This window comes from Chenopodium quinoa, unplaced genomic scaffold, assembly GCF_001683475.1.
Source record: "Chenopodium quinoa cultivar QQ74 unplaced genomic scaffold, ASM168347v1, whole genome shotgun sequence".
Taxonomy (NCBI): Eukaryota; Viridiplantae; Streptophyta; class Magnoliopsida; order Caryophyllales; family Amaranthaceae; genus Chenopodium; species Chenopodium quinoa.
The window spans coordinates 87927-106714 of NW_018744020.1; the positions used below are offsets into that span (position 1 = coordinate 87927).

The window sequence follows — 18788 nt, forward strand, 5'->3', positions numbered from 1 at the left end:
TTTTTTAGTTTGATTTCAATTTCAATTTGATTTATATTTTTATTGAAGTTACTGACAATTAATTTATGGTGTAGCAATTCAAGGAAACGTGGAAAGCGAGTAATTAATTCACTTAATTACTCTTATTATTATTTTTCTTTATTGCTAGTATCATGATTAAAGTTATTATTATAATTTAATTTGACTAACGATATTGATATTTCTATTTTATATAGTGATTTACCCCTGTACCTTGGTCATAATTAGGAGTATTTTTGGCTCTTTAGAGCTACTTTTATTGCTAATGTGTGCTTTCTAGTGTTTTTGTAGTTTTGGTAACATTTGTAGGAAATTGCACATTTGGAGCATTTTCCCGGGATTATTTGGAGCAACTGCGAGCATTGGAGGAGTAAGATAGTTTTTCGTATCCCAAGGCCGATTGGATTCATCGAACCGGTGATTAAGGGCTCGACTTTGAAGAAATCGAGGAATTTAGACCAAGTATTCAAGTCCCGAAGATGAAATCTAGATTGGGCTTAGGATTAAAGCCCAATCGAAGTGTCAACCCTTACCCAAGTGGCCTTGCCCGGTAAGGCACTTCGCCCTGAGGCGCGCCCGACTGAGCGGGGCGGAAGGTTAATGAAACACTCTTCTCCTTGTCCGCGCCCGACCGGGCATGAGAGATGCATTGAGGATCGAAAAGGCGGGCCCGATTGGGCGGTGCCTCGCCCGACCGGGTGCGTGTTTTGGAGCTATTTTCCGATGATTTTTACTTAGAATTTAATTAGGATTTTTATGTTTTGTATAAATACGTTTTAGTTGCTTTTGATACAATTATCTCTCTTTCATTAGTTTAAATTTCTCTTAAGCTCTTTTAAGCTTATACTTCTCTCTTTCTCTCTATAACTCTTGGTTTAATTCAATCCATTATTTCTGTTAGCTTTGGTAACAATTTCTTCCCTATTTGTTTCAATAATTTTTTTTGCTTTTGTTCATCATGTTTTGCTTAATTTCTTTGATTAGTTTAGAATTAATCATGTGTGAGTAGATTATTTTCTAGGATTGTATGTAGGGATCCATAAAAAATATGAAGGGGTAATTTATTATTTTTTATTGTCAATGCTTTATTAATTTCCTATTGATTGATTTAATGTTATGCAATTAGATTAGGCCTGGTTTAATTGTATGAGTTTTGCAATATTGATTCGAGATTTGACAGATGAGAATTAATGTTTAGGCTTAGTTTCAATAGACAGATTAATTTATAAATGGTTAAGTAAAGATTCGAAAGATGCGATTTAATATCGGTAGATTAATTCTGTGATTGTAATACGTAGCGAAAGCCCTTTATGATCTGATTAATTAATGCATTGGTGATTGATTATTATGTTTTACCCTGAAATATTAATTATTAGTGAACCCACCTATACCCTAGGCTTTTATTAATTGATTTTCTCCTAAAACTTTGATCTCCGTAGTTTAATACTTTTCATATTAATAATTTAGTTACTTAATAATTTAGATTATTTAATTTAATTAGGAATAAATTGATTCGTTTCCCTGTGGTTCGACCCTTCTTCCCTATCTACATAGTTAGAGGTCTTAGGAATTATTTTTTATTAGGTGATACGACTTTATCCTATCAGATTTTATTGTTAAATTTCTTTCCATGTTGATGTTTATTCTATTGTTTATTGTTGGTCACTATATTGCATGTTTAAAGGGAATATGTAATTGAATATAACGCCTAGCTAATAAGATAATTTGGACGACGAGTTTAGGTTTGTTTGTTTGGTAATCTTGTTGTTTAATTAAATTGATCATATATTCCAGAATTATATACTTCCTCCATTCTGTTAATATTGCAACAAGGAGAAAATTACGCATCCCAAAACATATTTCATATGCTAAATATCTATAATTGTGTAAGAGTAAAAATTATAAAATGTTTATATTGTGAAAGTATTTTATGAAACAAATCCAACAAGATCCCCGTTGACTATATTTTGCTTAACGTATAAATCATATTATATAGCCAAACAAGAGTGATGAATAGTGCAAAAAGTCCGTTGTTGCAATATTAATAGAATGGAGGAAGTATTACATTAATTTTGTTCACAAACGCACTCGGAGTTCCTGAACAGGTGGGTCGAACCCACCCCAAGCTAGTAAGCTTTCAACCATAATTTAGCCTAATAATAGTTTGGAGCAAATTGAATCTTTTTTTGCTTGCCTTTGAGATTGCAGGAATACTTTTCACTATAAGAATCGAGTAGAGGCCAATACGGATGAATGTGACTTCATGACTCACTTTGTACCATCATCCCTGATCCTCCTTTTGTGGTTCTAAACCATATGGAATTAGTAATCTCATAGATTATGAATGGGGTGTAACCTTCATGGGTCAATTATTATTTCCTATCATTGTCCCTTTATTCGTGGTTGCCTTCAATGATCCGTGAATGGTTTACAAGTTTCTTAAAAACTTGTTGGCGGCTCTTACTTTGCTCTGTCCCTAATCGTTGTCTCTAATCGTATATATCAATTCCCACTTCCTCTGAGTGCCAAGCATAGTTACTCATGCTTAACGTAGGCGCGTTTCAAACGAAGCCTACAGAACCATATAAGACCCTTATTTAAAGCCTAACCAATATTCAAATTCCAAAGCATAAACGAAATAACAAAGCATAAATATGTTCAACACAAGAAACAAATACTCTCAATCACACCAATCCCTTGACAATGCATATGCCAATTCCCCGAACTTCACATCATTGCTAACTTGTGCAATACTGGTCCCCAATAATATAAGTTTAATAATTGGATCATCATAGGGTCATTGAAAGGCGAAGGTTATGACTAAAAGAAAACACACACAAAAGCACGCAATCAGCAAAGTTGAGTACATACAAGCTACAATGCACCAAACCTATCATGCTCAACTAATTAAAGTAAATATACATTCAACATGAATTCATTAACCAAGACTCCACACTAAAATAGTTCAATCAATTCAATGTACTCACAAACCAATTCTAATCACTTGACTCTTTATGTTTAATTTAATTAATTTAATTTGGAGTAAGCAATAGACAAGGTTGTCCAACCCACCAAATGATTTTGGTCCCTTATGACCATTTATAATAAAAAAATAGCGCGGTTGTAAGAATGGGCACGACTCCATTCTCACAAAGTTAGTCTTGGATATCATCTAACTCTTTTTATAAAATAAAATACCAAAAGAAAAGAGGACATGTTGATCAAACAAGCCTCGGGAAGTCATGGGCTACCACCGTATACCCCAACCCATAATTGTTAATACTCTAAAAAAAAAGTGCACACTTTCAGAATTTTATTGCTCATCCATGTTTTACTTTACATTATTACAAGCTTAACAAACAGTCAACTCATTCGATTATATTAAACCATAAACAACCATACATAGAAATTCACTTTTAATCTTATTTAAGATAATGATGATCAAAAATAAACTTACTTGAGTTATGATGAACTTAAAGGTTTTCTCTCTTTGGAGATGCCTTATTGAGTTCAACTCAAGTGGGTTTATCAAATTCCAATACATTGGTATTTATAGAGAATTCCCACCTACATTCCACTCTTCCATCAATGTGGAGTGTTGGGAAAAAAATCCTTTTTCCATTTTATTATAAAATTAAAAATCAAAAGAAAAAACAATGCAATAATTAATCAACAAGTGTCAAGCAAGGAGGGAGAGAGTAGGCAAGGACCACAAAGGGGGGGACCAAAGACTTTCTCCCAAAGCCTCACCAACCGGCTCACTCACACGACGCCATGTGGCGCCCAGCCTTGGACACTAAGGCCCGCCTAGTTGGCGACCTGGTGCTCGACTAGGCTTGCTCGTGTGCGTGTGCAGGTTCGGCCCAGTTGTCGCGTGCGCCAGCTCACACAACACGCAGCCTGCACGCATTGCGTGCTTGCGGTGCTGCTGTTGTGCTTGCGCTTGTCTTGGCTTAGGTTTCCGCACCTACGCGCGTAAGGCGCAGCATGCAATGCGGCTGGCCTTGTTGGATGTGCGGGCTGGTTGCTAGTTATGCCTAGCATGGTGCGCATGGCTGCGGTAGCCTAGCCTTGCAAACAATTCTAGCTGGGCCATGCTAGGAATGCTAAGCTTGCGGTCGAGATTTGCCTTGCAGAAACGACTTTGTCATCCATGCCAGTCACCCTAGACATCGATTGGCTAGGCCAATACGATGCTAGGATTTCTCGATGACTGACTTGTTGATTAATTGATTTTTACCGTCTTGTCTTTTATTAATTCAACTCGACTTGTGACGCTCAGTCTCGATTTCCGATGTATATGTTCATAATACTCGATCGACTCATTGATTCCTTTCGGATTAATTCGTCGTGACGGATCGTTTGTTTGCATGTGTGATCGGAAGGGTTCAGTCAAGATTAAGCTATAATATTAATTATACATTACTATTACTGATTAGAAGCGGCCTCCAACTAGGCATTCCGATCACTTGACCTCACTGAATTAACTTTCTAATAATTCTAAACCCTCTATCAGAATAATACACTTGTTCTAAGGACATCATTCCTATTAGAAATGAATTGAGCTGAAATTAATGTTTATGAGAGAAGAAAATTAGAAACTGAACTGAACTGATTGAAGCTGAACTGAAATTAAGCTGAAGAGAACAGACCCAAAGTTATCTAAAATAGTTGAACGTAGTCAACCCACCTAGTCATTTCTACTTAATCCACTTTTACTTAAAATACTAACAAGTCGGGTTTGAGTAATAATAAAAATAATAATTATCTCATGAAATAATTAATAAATTCATTTCACTTATACCATTCACTTCCAATCCTTCAATAATCCAAATGTGGTTATCAAACCAATCCAATAAAAATATGTTTGTATCAACATTCTATACAAACAATTTATCCAATTCAACATGGTTGCATTCATAGATTTATACAAACATAATTAACTCACCAAAACATATCTCGTGAATATAAGAACATGCTCTAATTCAATGTATAACCACATTATTTTTATTTAAGTATTTTCTAAACATGAAACTAAATTCTTCTCATTTAGTACCTAAAAAATTACTATCTCCGTTAACAGTTATTTGCAACATTTACCAAAAAGGGGTGCTTCTTATTATTTGCAACAAAACTATTTCTTTCCAAATATACTCCCTCCGTTACAAGTTACTCGCAACAAAGAGGGAGTTTGCGTGCTCCTAAGCAAAATATTGAAAGTATGATTAATGAAAAATAAGGGCATACACTTAAGTATTAATCCAATTTTTTTTTAAAAAAAATTGAATAAAAAATAAATACCAACACCATGAATTCACGAATAGCCAAACACCACAACCACCTATTACCACCACCATCTAGCACCACAAAACCACCCAACACCATCACCTAGTACCACGACACCACCCACCATCAGAACCCCAAAACCTAGAACCCACAACCCCAAACTTAAACCCATAACCCCAAAACCCACTACCCCGAACTCATACCCAAAACCCACAACCCGAACTCAAACCCAGAACTCACAACCCTGAACTCCAACCCACAACCTAAAAAACCAGAACCCACAACCCTGAACTCGAACCTAGAACCCCAAAACCCAAAAACCACAACCGACTAACCGACGAAATGGATGTAAATGACTAATTAATGTCTTCACTGTTGTCAATATAAGCTTTAATTGGTCAAATTTAACCACAAAAACTGTAGATCTACAGTTTTCATGGTTAAATTTCACCATAAAACCTTCAAATATAAGCTTTAGAAATAAGAAGAAGAAGGAGAGAGAGAAAACGACTTTCAGCGACAAACAGCAATGGGACATCGGTAGTGGTTACGGTGGAGATCAGGGGAGATGAACAAAGAGAGAGAAATTTTTGGGTAAATGGAGTGGAGATCGGTGGTAGTAATGGTGGTGGTGGTTGCCCATGAAGGCGATGATGAATTTAGATGGAAGGGAAATGATTTTGGTAAAAATGGTTAACTTAATCAATGTTAAGTTTAATTTAATAATATAAAATTAGTATTTTAATTCGGATGTATAGAAAAAAAAGTAAGGGTAATGTTGTGAAATCACACAAAAAAATCTTACCATAAAAGGAACGAAAAAAGTTTGTTGCGAGTAATATGTCCACACCTTTTATAGTAATTGTTGCGAGTAATTCGTAACGGAAAGAGTAGTAACTTTTTCTGGTAAAATGACCAAAATGCCCTCATTTAAAAATTATTAACACATTATACTACACATAATTATAAATCATTATAACCCTAATCTAACTTAATCATCTCAGCTTTTTTCCCCAAAAAATGAGATTAATCCCTAATTTTATCTCCCCACCATCTCTCTCCTCCATCTTCATCTCTCAGTTCATCATCATCATCTCTCATCTTTTTCGATCTTCTGAATTGATCATCATCTCTCATCTCTCATCTTCCTCCTTCTTTATCTCTCATCATCTTCTTCATTGTCATCTCTCATCTCAGTTATTCATGGGTGGATGTTGGTGGTTTGTGGGTGGGTTTGGTAGATCAGGTGGTAGTGTGATAATATTAAGAGAGTTTAGAAGAATATAATTGCTTGATTGTATTATTCCACCACCGTGAATATTTATACACCACTTCTCCTTGAGCAACAAGGAAAAGATATCAACAAATCTTATCAAGCTTAGGAAACTAATTATCCTTTCCTAATATTTGATAGAAAATATAGCCTAGAAATATATCTTGCTTTACAACAAGATTGTGTAAATATATTAAGATATCTTTCCTAACACCCCCCCCCTCAAGTTGGAGCACTTGGATCAAAGATGCGCAACTTGCTAAGGAGATAATAAAATTGCCGTTTCCCCATGGCCTTTGTAAAAATATCCGCTAGCTGTTCATTTGTTCGCACATGGGTCGAATAGATTAGACCCTCTTGGATTGCATCCCGAACAAAATGACAATCGACTTCAATATGTTTTGTACGCTCATGGAACACAGGGTTTTGAGCTATATGAATTGTCGCTTGACTATCACAGTAAATAGGAATAGCACGAGGATGTTGAATTCCTAGGCTTAGGAGTAACCCTTTTAACCATTTCATTTCAATGGTGGTGGCTAACATGGAACGATATTCGGCTTCGCTGGAGGAAGTTGCTACTGTCAGCTGATTCTTGGACTTCCAAGCAATGGGAGAGTAACCCAAGAAGACCAACCAACCTGATAATGAGCGACGAGTAAAAGGGCAAGCTGCCCAGTCCAAGTCGCACCAACCACTAAGAGTTAGATCGCTGTCCGTACGAAGTAATATACCCTGACCTGGGGTGCTTTTAAGGTAGCGCACCACACGTAGAGCAGCATCCCAATGAGCTTGTTGGGGAGATTTCATGAATTGCGAGAGGACATGTACGGAGTATGTTAAGTCTGGCCGAGTAACATCCAAGTAAACTTGGCGCCCAATCAATCCTCTCTATGGTTCTGGGTCCAAGAGAGGAGGACTAGTATCACGCGCCAAGTGGTGATTTTGCTCCATGGGTGTCAAAGCCGGTTTTGACCCCAACAAACCGGTCTCGGATATTATGTCAAGCGAATATTTGCGTTGACACAAGAACAGGCCGGTACTACTCCTAGCAACCTCAATGCCAAGGAAGTACTTGAGAACCCCTAAGTCCTTCATTCGAAAGAAATTACTTAAATAATTTTTGAACAATTTTAACACTGTGGAATTGTTCCCTGCAGCAATCAGATCGTTCACATAAACAAGAACATTGAGTTGAATTGACCCCTGAGTATAAGTAAAGAGGGAGTAGTCCGAGTAAGATTGGAGAAATCCACATTTCTTCAAAGCCGTAGTGAGCTTGGCAAACCAACATCGAGGAGCTTGTTTGAGGCCATATAAATATTTCCGGAGACGACAAACAAGACCCGGTTCATCAGTGGTGAACCCCGGGGGAAGTTTCATGTATACTTCCTCATGTAAGTCACCATGGAGAAACGCATTGTGAACATCCATTTGATGTAGTTCCCAATTCTTTGCTGAGGCAATAGCAAGGAAAGTACGAACTCTGGTCATCTTGACAACAGGGGCAAATGTCTCATCATAATCTATGCCTTCGGTTTAATGATTACCAAAGACAACCAATCTCGCTTTCAATCTTTCAATGCTTCCATCAGAGTTGTATTTTATTTTGTACAACCATTGACTTCCAAGAGCCTTCTTCCTAGGAGGTAGTTTCTCCAAGGTCCATGTGCCATTAGATTCAAGGGCACACATTTCTTCTTTCATAGCCACCTGCCACCCCGTATCTTGCATTGCTTCTTTGAACGAACGAGGCTCCTTCCCACCTGTTATAGCTGCAACAAAATTTCGATGTTTTGCAGAAAACTTATCACAACTAACATAATGTGCTATAGGATAAGGCATACCTAAGGGAGGTGGAGCAATTGGATTAGGTGAAGCTTCGGATGGACTATGTTGAGGCACATGAGTATGAGTAATAAACCCCTTCAATTTGGTCGAAGGATATTTAATTCGATGACCACGCCCCATTGAATCGGGTGCCATGGCATCCTCGGTCTCCTCCTCCGTTGGTGGAGTTGCCGGGTGGTCAGACTTGGGTGAGCTGGGCTGCACATCCGCTGCCTGTGGTGGCGGTTCTGCCACAAGTTGCTGGTGCAATGGAAGCCCCTCGCCCTCTTCAAATATGGGATATTCATCCACCTTATTTCCCAAAGTAATAGTGGCATGCATATCATCTGTGGCAACATCAATGTTGGTACTTTCGGCATCCAAATAGGGGTACACATCCTCAAAAAACCGGACATCACGAGAGACAAAAAAATCCTTTTTATCAAGATCAAATAAATACCACCCCTTCTTCCCAAAAGGTTATCCCACAAAAATACACTTTCTACTACGGCTTGCAAATTTATCACCTTTTGCCTTTTGATTATGAGCAAAACACAATGACCCAAACACACGAAGGTCCCTAAAGTTAGGAGGAGAGCCAAATAACATCTCATAAGGAGTTTTATTATCTAGAAGAATAGAGGGTGTACGATTAATGATATGAGCTGCCGCTAGAGCACACTCCCCCCAAAAATAAATTGGCAACCCCCCTGGAATCGAAGGGCACGAGCAACATTGAGGATGTGTTGGTGTTTTCTTTCCACCCTCCCATTTTGTTGTGGGGTCCCAACACAAGATGTTTGGAATAAAATACCTTGGGAAAGGAAATAATTTTTCAAGCAAAAGAACTCTGTACCATTATCACTCCGTACAATTTTTATTTTCAGTGAAAATTATCTATCAATTATGAAAGACATGAACATCTTAAATACTTCTGTTTTATCATTCAATAAATAAATCCAAACCGCACGGGGATAATCATCTACCAAGGTTAAAAAATAATGAGCACCACAAGATGAGGGTTCGGCATATGGTCCCATAAATCACAATGCACTATTTCAAAAATACGGGAAGCTTTATTTTCACTTAAAGAAAATTTGTCTCTAGTGTGCTTAGAACGAAGACACACATCACAATTTTTATTTAGATGACCACTAGAATTATTAAGAAAAGGGAGAAGCTTTACAACTTTCTCAGAGGGATGCCCTAACCGCCTATGCCATAGTTTCAAGTTGTCTTTAACTGAAATAGCTGCAATTGATGACTCCTCCCGAAGATAGTATAGTCCATCCCTCAGTTCACCCGTTCCAATCACCTCCCTCGTGCGTTGGTCCTGTATAGTACATAATGTAGAGTTAGTTATGACATCACAATTAATAGTAGAGCATAATTGTGAAACCGAAATCAAGTTACAATTTAATTTAGGAACAAAAAGAACATTATGAAGGGTAATTTCGTTCGTTAATTTCACGACCCCTTCTTTCATGGCAACAACACTTTGACCATCCGGGAGGCCTACATTGCATGAAGGAACATCACGCACATCCATCAAATATGACAAATCACCGGTTACATGATGGGTGCAACCGGTGTCGATGATCCACTTACCATTCACACGATGGGGTGGAGGGGGTGCATTACCCATAATGGCCATGATTGCTTTCCATTGCTCGGCTGTGAGTGTAGCAGGGGCAGGTGGTGCCGCATTGGCGGGGGTGGCGTTGGCTTTTATTGACGCACCCCGACCACAACCGGCTCCTTTATTTTCTTCCTTCAAGCCATACTTTTCAATATACCAAGGAGGAACACAATGCTTTTCAAAGCAAGTAGTAGCATTATGTCCCTTCTTGTGACAATAAGTGCATACCAACGCAGCTCTCTCGGCACGAGATAAGTGAGGCTTGGTGTTATTCTCCATTCGTACAGCAAACCCAACAACTTCAGGGGTTTCCTCTTTGGTATTAGCAATTCCACGCACCCTCTCTTCTTGAGAAATTGTTTGAAAGGCTCTGTTCAAGGTAGGTAGAGGGTCTTGGGAAAGAAGAGTAGAACGCAAGGCGACATAGTAGTCAGAGTATAGGCCAAGCAAAAATTGCTGGAGTTGATCCCCCTCACGCCGATTTGCATGTTGTTTCCCAATATCATAGTTGCATTTTCCACACTTACAACTAATCAATGGCTCGTGTTTGTCAAGTTCATCCCATAGAACCGAAAGCTTGCTAAAATAAACCGCAACAGGCATGGTTTTAGGTTGTTCAGAACGACTAATTTCAGCCTTTATTTGTTGAATTCGAGGGCCATTAACAAGGTCAAATATTTCATGTAAATCATCCCAAAGCTTCTTCGCATTGTCATAGTTGGAGAGCATGGACCGAACTTCGGGATCAATGGTGTTCATAAGCCAAGACACAAGCATACAATGGATTGTCACCCAATCATCCTTAGTGCAAGGGGGTGTGTAGCTAGTGATAGTGCCATCGAGGAAGCCGAATTTCCTCCTAGAAGATAAAGCGATAAAAATCGCATGAGACCAGTCATTAAAATTGTTTAGCTTGAGGCGTTGGGAAGTAATAAAATCGCCGGGGCGATCTTGAGGTCCAAGGTAGAAGGGAGAGTTAGGCTCAATTTTTTGTGGTGGTGGTGGTGGCGGTTGGTTGTCATCACCTGCCATGGTTTTACAGTGTTAAAAAAAAAATTATACGGGCTCCGATACCATGATAATATTAAGAGAGTTTAGAAGAATATAATTGCTTGATTGTATTATTCCACCACGGTGAATATTTATACACCACTTCTCCTTGAGCAACAAGGAAAAGATATCAACAAATCTTATCAAGCTTAGGAAACTAATTATCCTTTCCTAATATATGATAGAAAATATAGCCTAGAAATATATCTTGCTTAACAACAAGATTGTGTAAAGATACTAAGATATCCTAACATAGTGGTTGTTTATGGGTGGTTTTTGTGGTTTGTGAGCGGGTTTCGGTGATTCCTGGGTGGATTTCGGTGGTTTGTGAGTGACTTTTGGTGAGTTGTGGGTGGTGGTTCGTCGGTTCTGGATGGATTTGTTGGGTTTTGGCTTGGTTTGGTTGTGGTTTTCTAGGTTTTGGTTTGATTCGTGGTGGTTTGTTGAGTTCGTTGTTCGTGGTGGTTTTGCTGGGTTTTGGTTGGGTTTCGGTGGTTTTGGCTGGGTTCGTGGGTGGTTTGCTGGGTTCGTGGATGAGTTTCGGTGGTTATGGATTCTGGTTGTCAGTTGTTTTAGTGGTGGTTCTGGGTTTAGTGATTCTGAGTGTCGGTGGGTTTGGTTTTTATTTAATTGTTTTTTAGGATTAATACTTAACCAAGTGCCCTTATTTTCCAATAATCATGTTTTAAAAATTTTGTCTAGGAGTTCGTGCCCTTATTTCTATTATTTATTATTTTATTTTTAATTTATTTTTACAAATCCTAATTCAAGCTTTTATTAGTATTAAAACAAAATCGAATCATCATTTCATTTATCTACCTTTATATACTCATTTGCTCCTTACAAAAATATAAAAACTAAATAGAAATCCATTTGCAACCAAGTACCAATTAAAAAATCATGCTGTTGTTTTATATTCCCATCATTCCATGGACACCACCAATTCTGAAAATATGAGTCAATATTGGAAACCGATTATGTTGACTATGTCAATATTGGATGGCGACTCAAAACAGATTTTTAGGATATACCAGTGGCTTGTCGGTGGACCACTTACAATTATTGTATCACATCTTTGAGCATATCAATTATCCATATGTACGGTATTATAAAATTAAGCTATGTGTAAAAAAAAAAAAAAAAAAAAAAAAAAAAAAAAAAAAAAAACTATGGATTAGTTTCACTTATCTAGTATTTACTTCTGAACTAGATTAAATACTACTCCGTATATGAAAGAAAGTATGACTTACTTGATAAAATCTTACTTTTTATGTTTTTTTTACTTGACCTATTTCTTTTATCACGCTTGTCAATACAAAACTTTAACGGTCAATAACTTTAATTCTCCATAATTAAAAAATATAAAAGTTATATATTATTATAGTACTTATTGAAACGAATTCAAAATGATCCAACATAAATATATTTTTTCTTACATATTATTCACAAAACACGGTCATAGGAGGGGTGGTGAATAGTGTATAAGTCAAAGGGGGTCAAGTAAAAAAGAACGGAGGAAGTATAATAGATCTTTGAATTCATGGCTCAAATACTATCATGTGAGCATGCTCGAAGTGAGAATTCCCTTATTATTATTATTATTTTGATATAACAGAGATATTAAAGTGTCTAATTAAACGCAATACTTTGACTTTTACATTTGTGAACATTTAAATTTCATTTTAAAAAAAAAATAAAAACCTTTCATTTTTCTTATGTCTTTATTTACATTTTATTGAAATTTTTTTTAGTATTTCATACTTTTTACATTAATTATAATTAGTAAAAGAATGTAAAAAAGGTAATCAATAAATAGCATAAAAGTCAACATGTTATGATTAAAAGGAAACAGATGTAGCTTTTATGTACATCACTCGAGTAACCAACCAAGTTGCTAATAACACATTATAATAAAATAATTGAATTTCTTTTATAAAAAAATATTGTCATTATATTACTACTCCGTAGCTTATAACAAAGAAATTGTCGTCCAGCTCTTCATTAATGATGACTAGCTAATTTAGGTGTGTCCACTTGATATATTGTCTATAAATTCATACATTAAGATGTGGTCTTACCAATACAATAAGTCAATAACCATAAAAGAAAAAAAAAATGTCTACTCTTTTCACATCCTTGTTATCAATTCTTTGTCTTCTTCTCATAATCGCCTTATCTCAAGCTCAAGTTCCTCCCTCTTTTACATTCAAACATGTCAACCAAGGTGATTTCGGCGATTACATAGTCGAATACGATGGCAATTACCGTACCCTAGACATATTTTCTAGCCCATTTCAACTATGTTTCTACAACACTACACCAAATGCATACACTCTTGCCCTACGTATGGGTTTGGTTCGGTCTGAGTCACTTTTCCGATGGGTTTGGGAGGCTAATCGGGGAAACCCGGTTGGTGAAAACGCGACATTCTCCCTAGGGACAGATGGCAACCTCGTATTGGCTAACGCCGATGGCCGGATCGCTTGGCAAACCAATACAGCCAACAAGGGTGTCGTAGGGTTCAAGTTACTTCCTAATGGTAACATGGTGTTACATGATGTTAAGGGTAGATTTATTTGGCAAAGTTTTGATTTTCCTACTGATACTCTCTTAGTGGGCCAATCTCTTCGACTTGGTGGGCCTACTAAGCTCATAAGTAGGGCCTCGGCTGAAGTTAATTCTAATGGGCCTTACACTTTTGTCATGGAACCAAGAGTACTAACAATGTATTATAAAAGCCCAAATAGCCCAAAACCACTTTTGTACTTTAGTATGTTAGATCTTGCCAAAAGCTCCCTTAAAGAAGTAACGTTTAGTTGCTCCCCTGAAAATGATGATAACTATGCTTATGATATAACATTTGCATATCAAAGTGTAGATGGATCAATTGGAGGTAACGCGGTGATTGCTAGGCCGAAATATAATAGCACATTGTCCATGTTAAGGGTTGGAATCGACGGGAATCTAAGGGTGTACACTTTCTCAGATAAGGTAGATTGGGCCGCTTGGGAAGTGACCTTTACATTGTTTGCTAGGACCTCGCCGTATGGGCTATGGGAAACCGACTGCCAATTACCTGAAAAATGTGGGAAATTCGGGTTATGTGATGAGGATAGCCAATGTGTGGCATGCCCTACACCTAAAGGGCTACTAGGATGGAGCAAGAAGTGTGAGCAACCAAAGCCAAGTTGTGGTACTAAAAATTACTATAAACTTGAAGGGGTTGAACATTTTTTAAGCAAGTTTACTAAAGGTGATGGTCCTATGACAATTGATGCTTGTGGGATGAAATGTACTAAAGATTGCAAGTGTTTGGGATATTTCTACCATCAAGAAACTTCAAGGTGTTGGATTGCTTATGATATTAAGACTATTACTAAAGTGTCTAATATGAAACATGTGGGGTACATCAAAGTTTGAATTATGATCACCAAGGGAGTATATTTAGATAAATAATCAATTATTAGATTGTCGGTGTAAGTGTAATTATGACAACTATGAATTATAATAAAAATTAAGAAAGCATGATGTATAATATACATATGCTTAGTTTATTTTGACGTTCCCATGTTATGTTAGATTGTCATTTGAACGGGTTTTTCTTGTAACCTTGACCAAGTTTTATCTCATTCTTATTCATTTTTCTAATGGTTGTATGAGGTATACTACTCTCTTGGTCTCTTTTTATTACCTCATAATGTGTAATTTTATTAGACTTAATTAGGCACGTTCACAGGAAACATTGAAACTTAGCAACATTATCACTGGTCGCAGGATCATTATATATAGCAAGAATGGTACTTGTAATTCATCATAAGATGCTAACTGGGGAGACACTTTTTACATTGGACCTAAACTATTCAATCATTTATCAATTTCCGAAAATATGTTGAAACCCAATTTGAACGTAAGATTAAATGTTTTCAATGTGATCATGGCAGGGAATTTGACAATGACCCTTTTAAGCAAAAATGTATTGATCATGGAATGCTTTTCTGCTTTTATTGTCCACACACTTCTTCACAAAATGGCAAAGCCGAGCGTATGATTCGTACACTTAATAATATTAAGCGTACAATTCTTTTTCATGCGTCTCTTCCTCCCTCGTATTGGTTTTATGCTCTTAAAACGGCCACTTAACTTCTAAATATTTTGCCAACAAAAGTCCTTAAAAACAATACTTCTGCTTTTGCCTTGTTTGGAAAAACTCTTTCGTATGATCATATCCGCGTTTTTGGGTGTCTCTGTTTTCCTAATTTGTCTGCAATAGCTCCACATAAATTAGCTCCTCGGTCAACACCATGTGTGTTCTTGGGTTATCCTATTGACCATAGAGGGTATAGGTGTCTTGATCTCACCACTAATAAAATAATCATATCGCGTCATGTCACTTTTGATGAAGCGACTTTCCCATTTCGAAATATAGCTCAATTTCGTAGCCAAGATTATGATTTCTTAGGTGATGATTCTCTCTCACCCCACTTGTTGCATCCCATGGTACATCACCCGCAACAAACTAACCCAAACTCACCTCACCTCCAAAACAGCAGCCCACTCCCTCCAGGCCCAGTTACACCTCCTGCGAGCCCACAAACCCCACACACCAATTCTGCCCAGCAGCCCACCCATTCGACTTCTACCCACACACCAAATCAGCCCACCTCGCAGCTTTCCCCTGCCCACCAGTCAACACTGCGGCATGGCTGCGACAGCCCAGCGCTAGCCGCGGATGGCCTGCGGACCCCGCTGTCCACCCCCCTTCCAGCCAGAAGCCCCGCCACACAAACTCCAGCTTATACACCGCCTCCTTTGGGTGGCATACCGCCCATACGTACAACCCACTCGGCCACCACCTCCCTCTCCCCAAGTCACCCGTAGTCAACGGGGAATTTTTAAGCCAAACTCGAAATATTGCAACCTCACCGTTCAACCTTCGGGTCTCCATCATCATAAATCACCACTTCCAAAGTCCTATAAACAAGCTTTAAATGACCATAATTGGAATGCGGCGATGAATGATGAATATAGTGCTTTAATTAAAACAGGGACATGGGAATTGGTACCTAGGCCTGCGAGGGTGAATATTGTTAATTGTATGTGGCTCTTTAAGCATAAATACAAGTCTAATGGTGACCTATAAAGGCACAAAGCTCGTCTTGTATGTGATGGCAGGTCGCAGGAAATTGGTGTGGATTGTGATGAGACCTTCAGTCCGGTAGTTAAACCGGCCACTATTCGTAATGTTCTCAGCTTAGCCTTGGCTAAAAAGTGGTCGATACATCAATTAGATGTCAAAAATGCCTTTTTACATGGTGACTTACAGGAAACTGTTTACATGCATCAACCTTCGGGTTTTCTTGATCAGAGAGCACCCTCTCATGTCTGTCGACTTCGCAAGGCTCTCTATGGTTTGAAGCAAGCTCCCAGAGCTTGGTACCAACGCTTTGCGAATTTTCTCATTAAATTGGGTTTTGTCATTTCTAAGAGTGACACCTCTCTCTTTATTTTTCGGCAGGGTGATGATATGGCATATTTGCTTCTATATGTTGATGATATTATATTAGCTACCACATCTGACAGGTTGCGTGCAGGGATCATATCTCGGTTACAAACTGAGTTTCCTATGACTGATTTGGGTCCTCTGAGTTATTTTTTAGGGATTGCAGTGACTCGTACTCCCTCTTATTTGCTACTTTCACAGGAAAAGTAGGCACAGGAGATTTTAGAGCGTGCAGGTATGGGCTCATGTAAACCTGCAGCTACTCCAATTGATACTAAGTCAAAACTTAGTGCAGATGCAGGACCACCATTTCGGGATCCTACATTGTATCGCAGTTTAGCAGGTGCTCTTCAGTATCTCACTTTCACTAGGCCAGGTGTGTCTATTTAATTTGTGCATGATCCTCGGGAACCTCACTATGAGGAACTAAAACGCATTCTGCGTTATGTTCAGGGTACCATTGACCACGACTTACATTTATATCCGACTGTTTCTCATTGACTTATTACTTACACTAACGCTGAATGAGGAGGTTGTCCCGATACCCGACGTTCCACATCAAGCTATTGTTGTTTCCTTGGGGACAATCTTGTGTCTTGGTCATCTATGCGTCAGCATACCTTGTCTAAGTCCAGTTCAGAAGCAGAATATCGAGGTGTCGCAAATGTTGTCTCAGAGGCGTGTTGGCTCCGTAATCTGTTACTTGAGTTACATTGTCCTCTACGGCAGGCTACTATTATTTATTGTGATAATGTCAGTGCAATATACCTTTCTGGCAACCCAGTACAACACCAACGCACCAAACATGTGGAGATGGATATACATTTTGTTCTAGAAAAGGTTTCTTTGGGAGAAGTTTGGGTTCTGCATGTTCCTTCTAGATATCAGTTTGCGGACATTTTCACTAAAAGCCTACCACGAGATTTATTTCTGGAATTTAGGTCCAGTCTTAACGTACGCCCTCCTCCCGCGACGACTGCGGGGGTGTGACAGATATTATAGGATTATTATAATATTTGTCGCAAAGTAGGATATATTTGTATATTTTTGTGATATAGTTTTGTATTCTTATCATACTAGGTTTCCTAACATGATTAGGACTAGTATTGTAACACTATATATATATTATTCAATGGTACACACTCCAGGCTAAGGAGTTTTCCCGAAATCTAACAATTTCAATGTCTTCATAACTATTTAATTACATACTACCTTCGTTTTTATTTTTATTTAGTTAAGACCTTTCTTTTATCACGATTATTAATGCACTATTTTAAGTTTAACGATTAATATCTCTAATTCTCGAAATTGAAAAATTATAAAAAGTGAATATTAATAAAATATATATTGATATGATTCAAATTTGATCCCACTTGACTATATTTTATCGTAGTTATAGATTACAAAATCTAGTCAAACATAGTTTTTGAATAATATATACTGGAAAAAAAACGGAAAAAATATATACCGGCTAAAAAAACAAAGGGCCTTGACCCCTTGAGGCTAGATAAAGCTGTTCAAATTTATTATGAATTTCACGATCACGTTGGGCCTAGACCTGGCTTGGGGGGACACAAAGGTCACAAACTAAGATGCTCATTTTTCCATGTTATAATGCAATAGAAACATGAATAAACATGCAAAAGAAAGAATAAGATTGAACATACATAATATACTCTCTATTTATTTTTATTTATCTTTTTTTATTTTTATTTTTTTTTTAAAAAAAAAAATTCGTTTAAAATTGTTGTGTACCTTAAATATTTATGAACATCATCACTTTCTCTCATAATTACTTTAGATACCACTACTTTTGTCTTTTATCAATTCACTCAGCCAAAATTTAATAAAGTAGGCAATTGACATGGAGCAAATAATTAGGGACGAAAGAAGTAGAGATACAAGCATACAACTCTTTAATTATTACTCATTTTTATTTATCTTTTCTTTTGTACATCACAAACAACTAACAAATTAGGTAAGAATTACTAGCATTATTATTATTATTATTATTATTATTATTATTATTATAATTATTATTATATCTCAAAAACAAAAGTCATACAACCTACAATAAATTAGTGGGAAGCCGAGATACAATTTGGGCCCCCCACTCCTCTAGCTATAGCAAAGCCTACCCTAGTGAATATATGAGCTGCAGCACGAGCCCCAATGTCTTACGTCGTCGAGAA

At 37.5% G+C, this 18788-nt stretch overlaps 1 protein-coding gene across 1 annotated transcript; it reads left to right on the forward strand.

Moving 5' to 3' along the window:
* Positions 1-13071: 13071 nt before the first annotated feature.
* LOC110690222 (epidermis-specific secreted glycoprotein EP1-like) lies at positions 13072-14656 on the forward strand. The gene has a single exon (XM_021867057.1). It carries the CDS (start codon positions 13212-13214, stop codon positions 14514-14516), a length of 1305 nt encoding a protein of 434 aa, XP_021722749.1. The 5' UTR covers positions 13072-13211; the 3' UTR covers positions 14517-14656.
* The last annotated feature ends 4132 nt before the right edge of the window (positions 14657-18788 follow it).

Coding starts and splice junctions, on each gene's coding strand:
- LOC110690222 (XM_021867057.1), top strand. CDS start 13,212: ATGTCTACTCTTTTCACATCCTTGTTATCAATTCTTTGTCTTCTTCTC.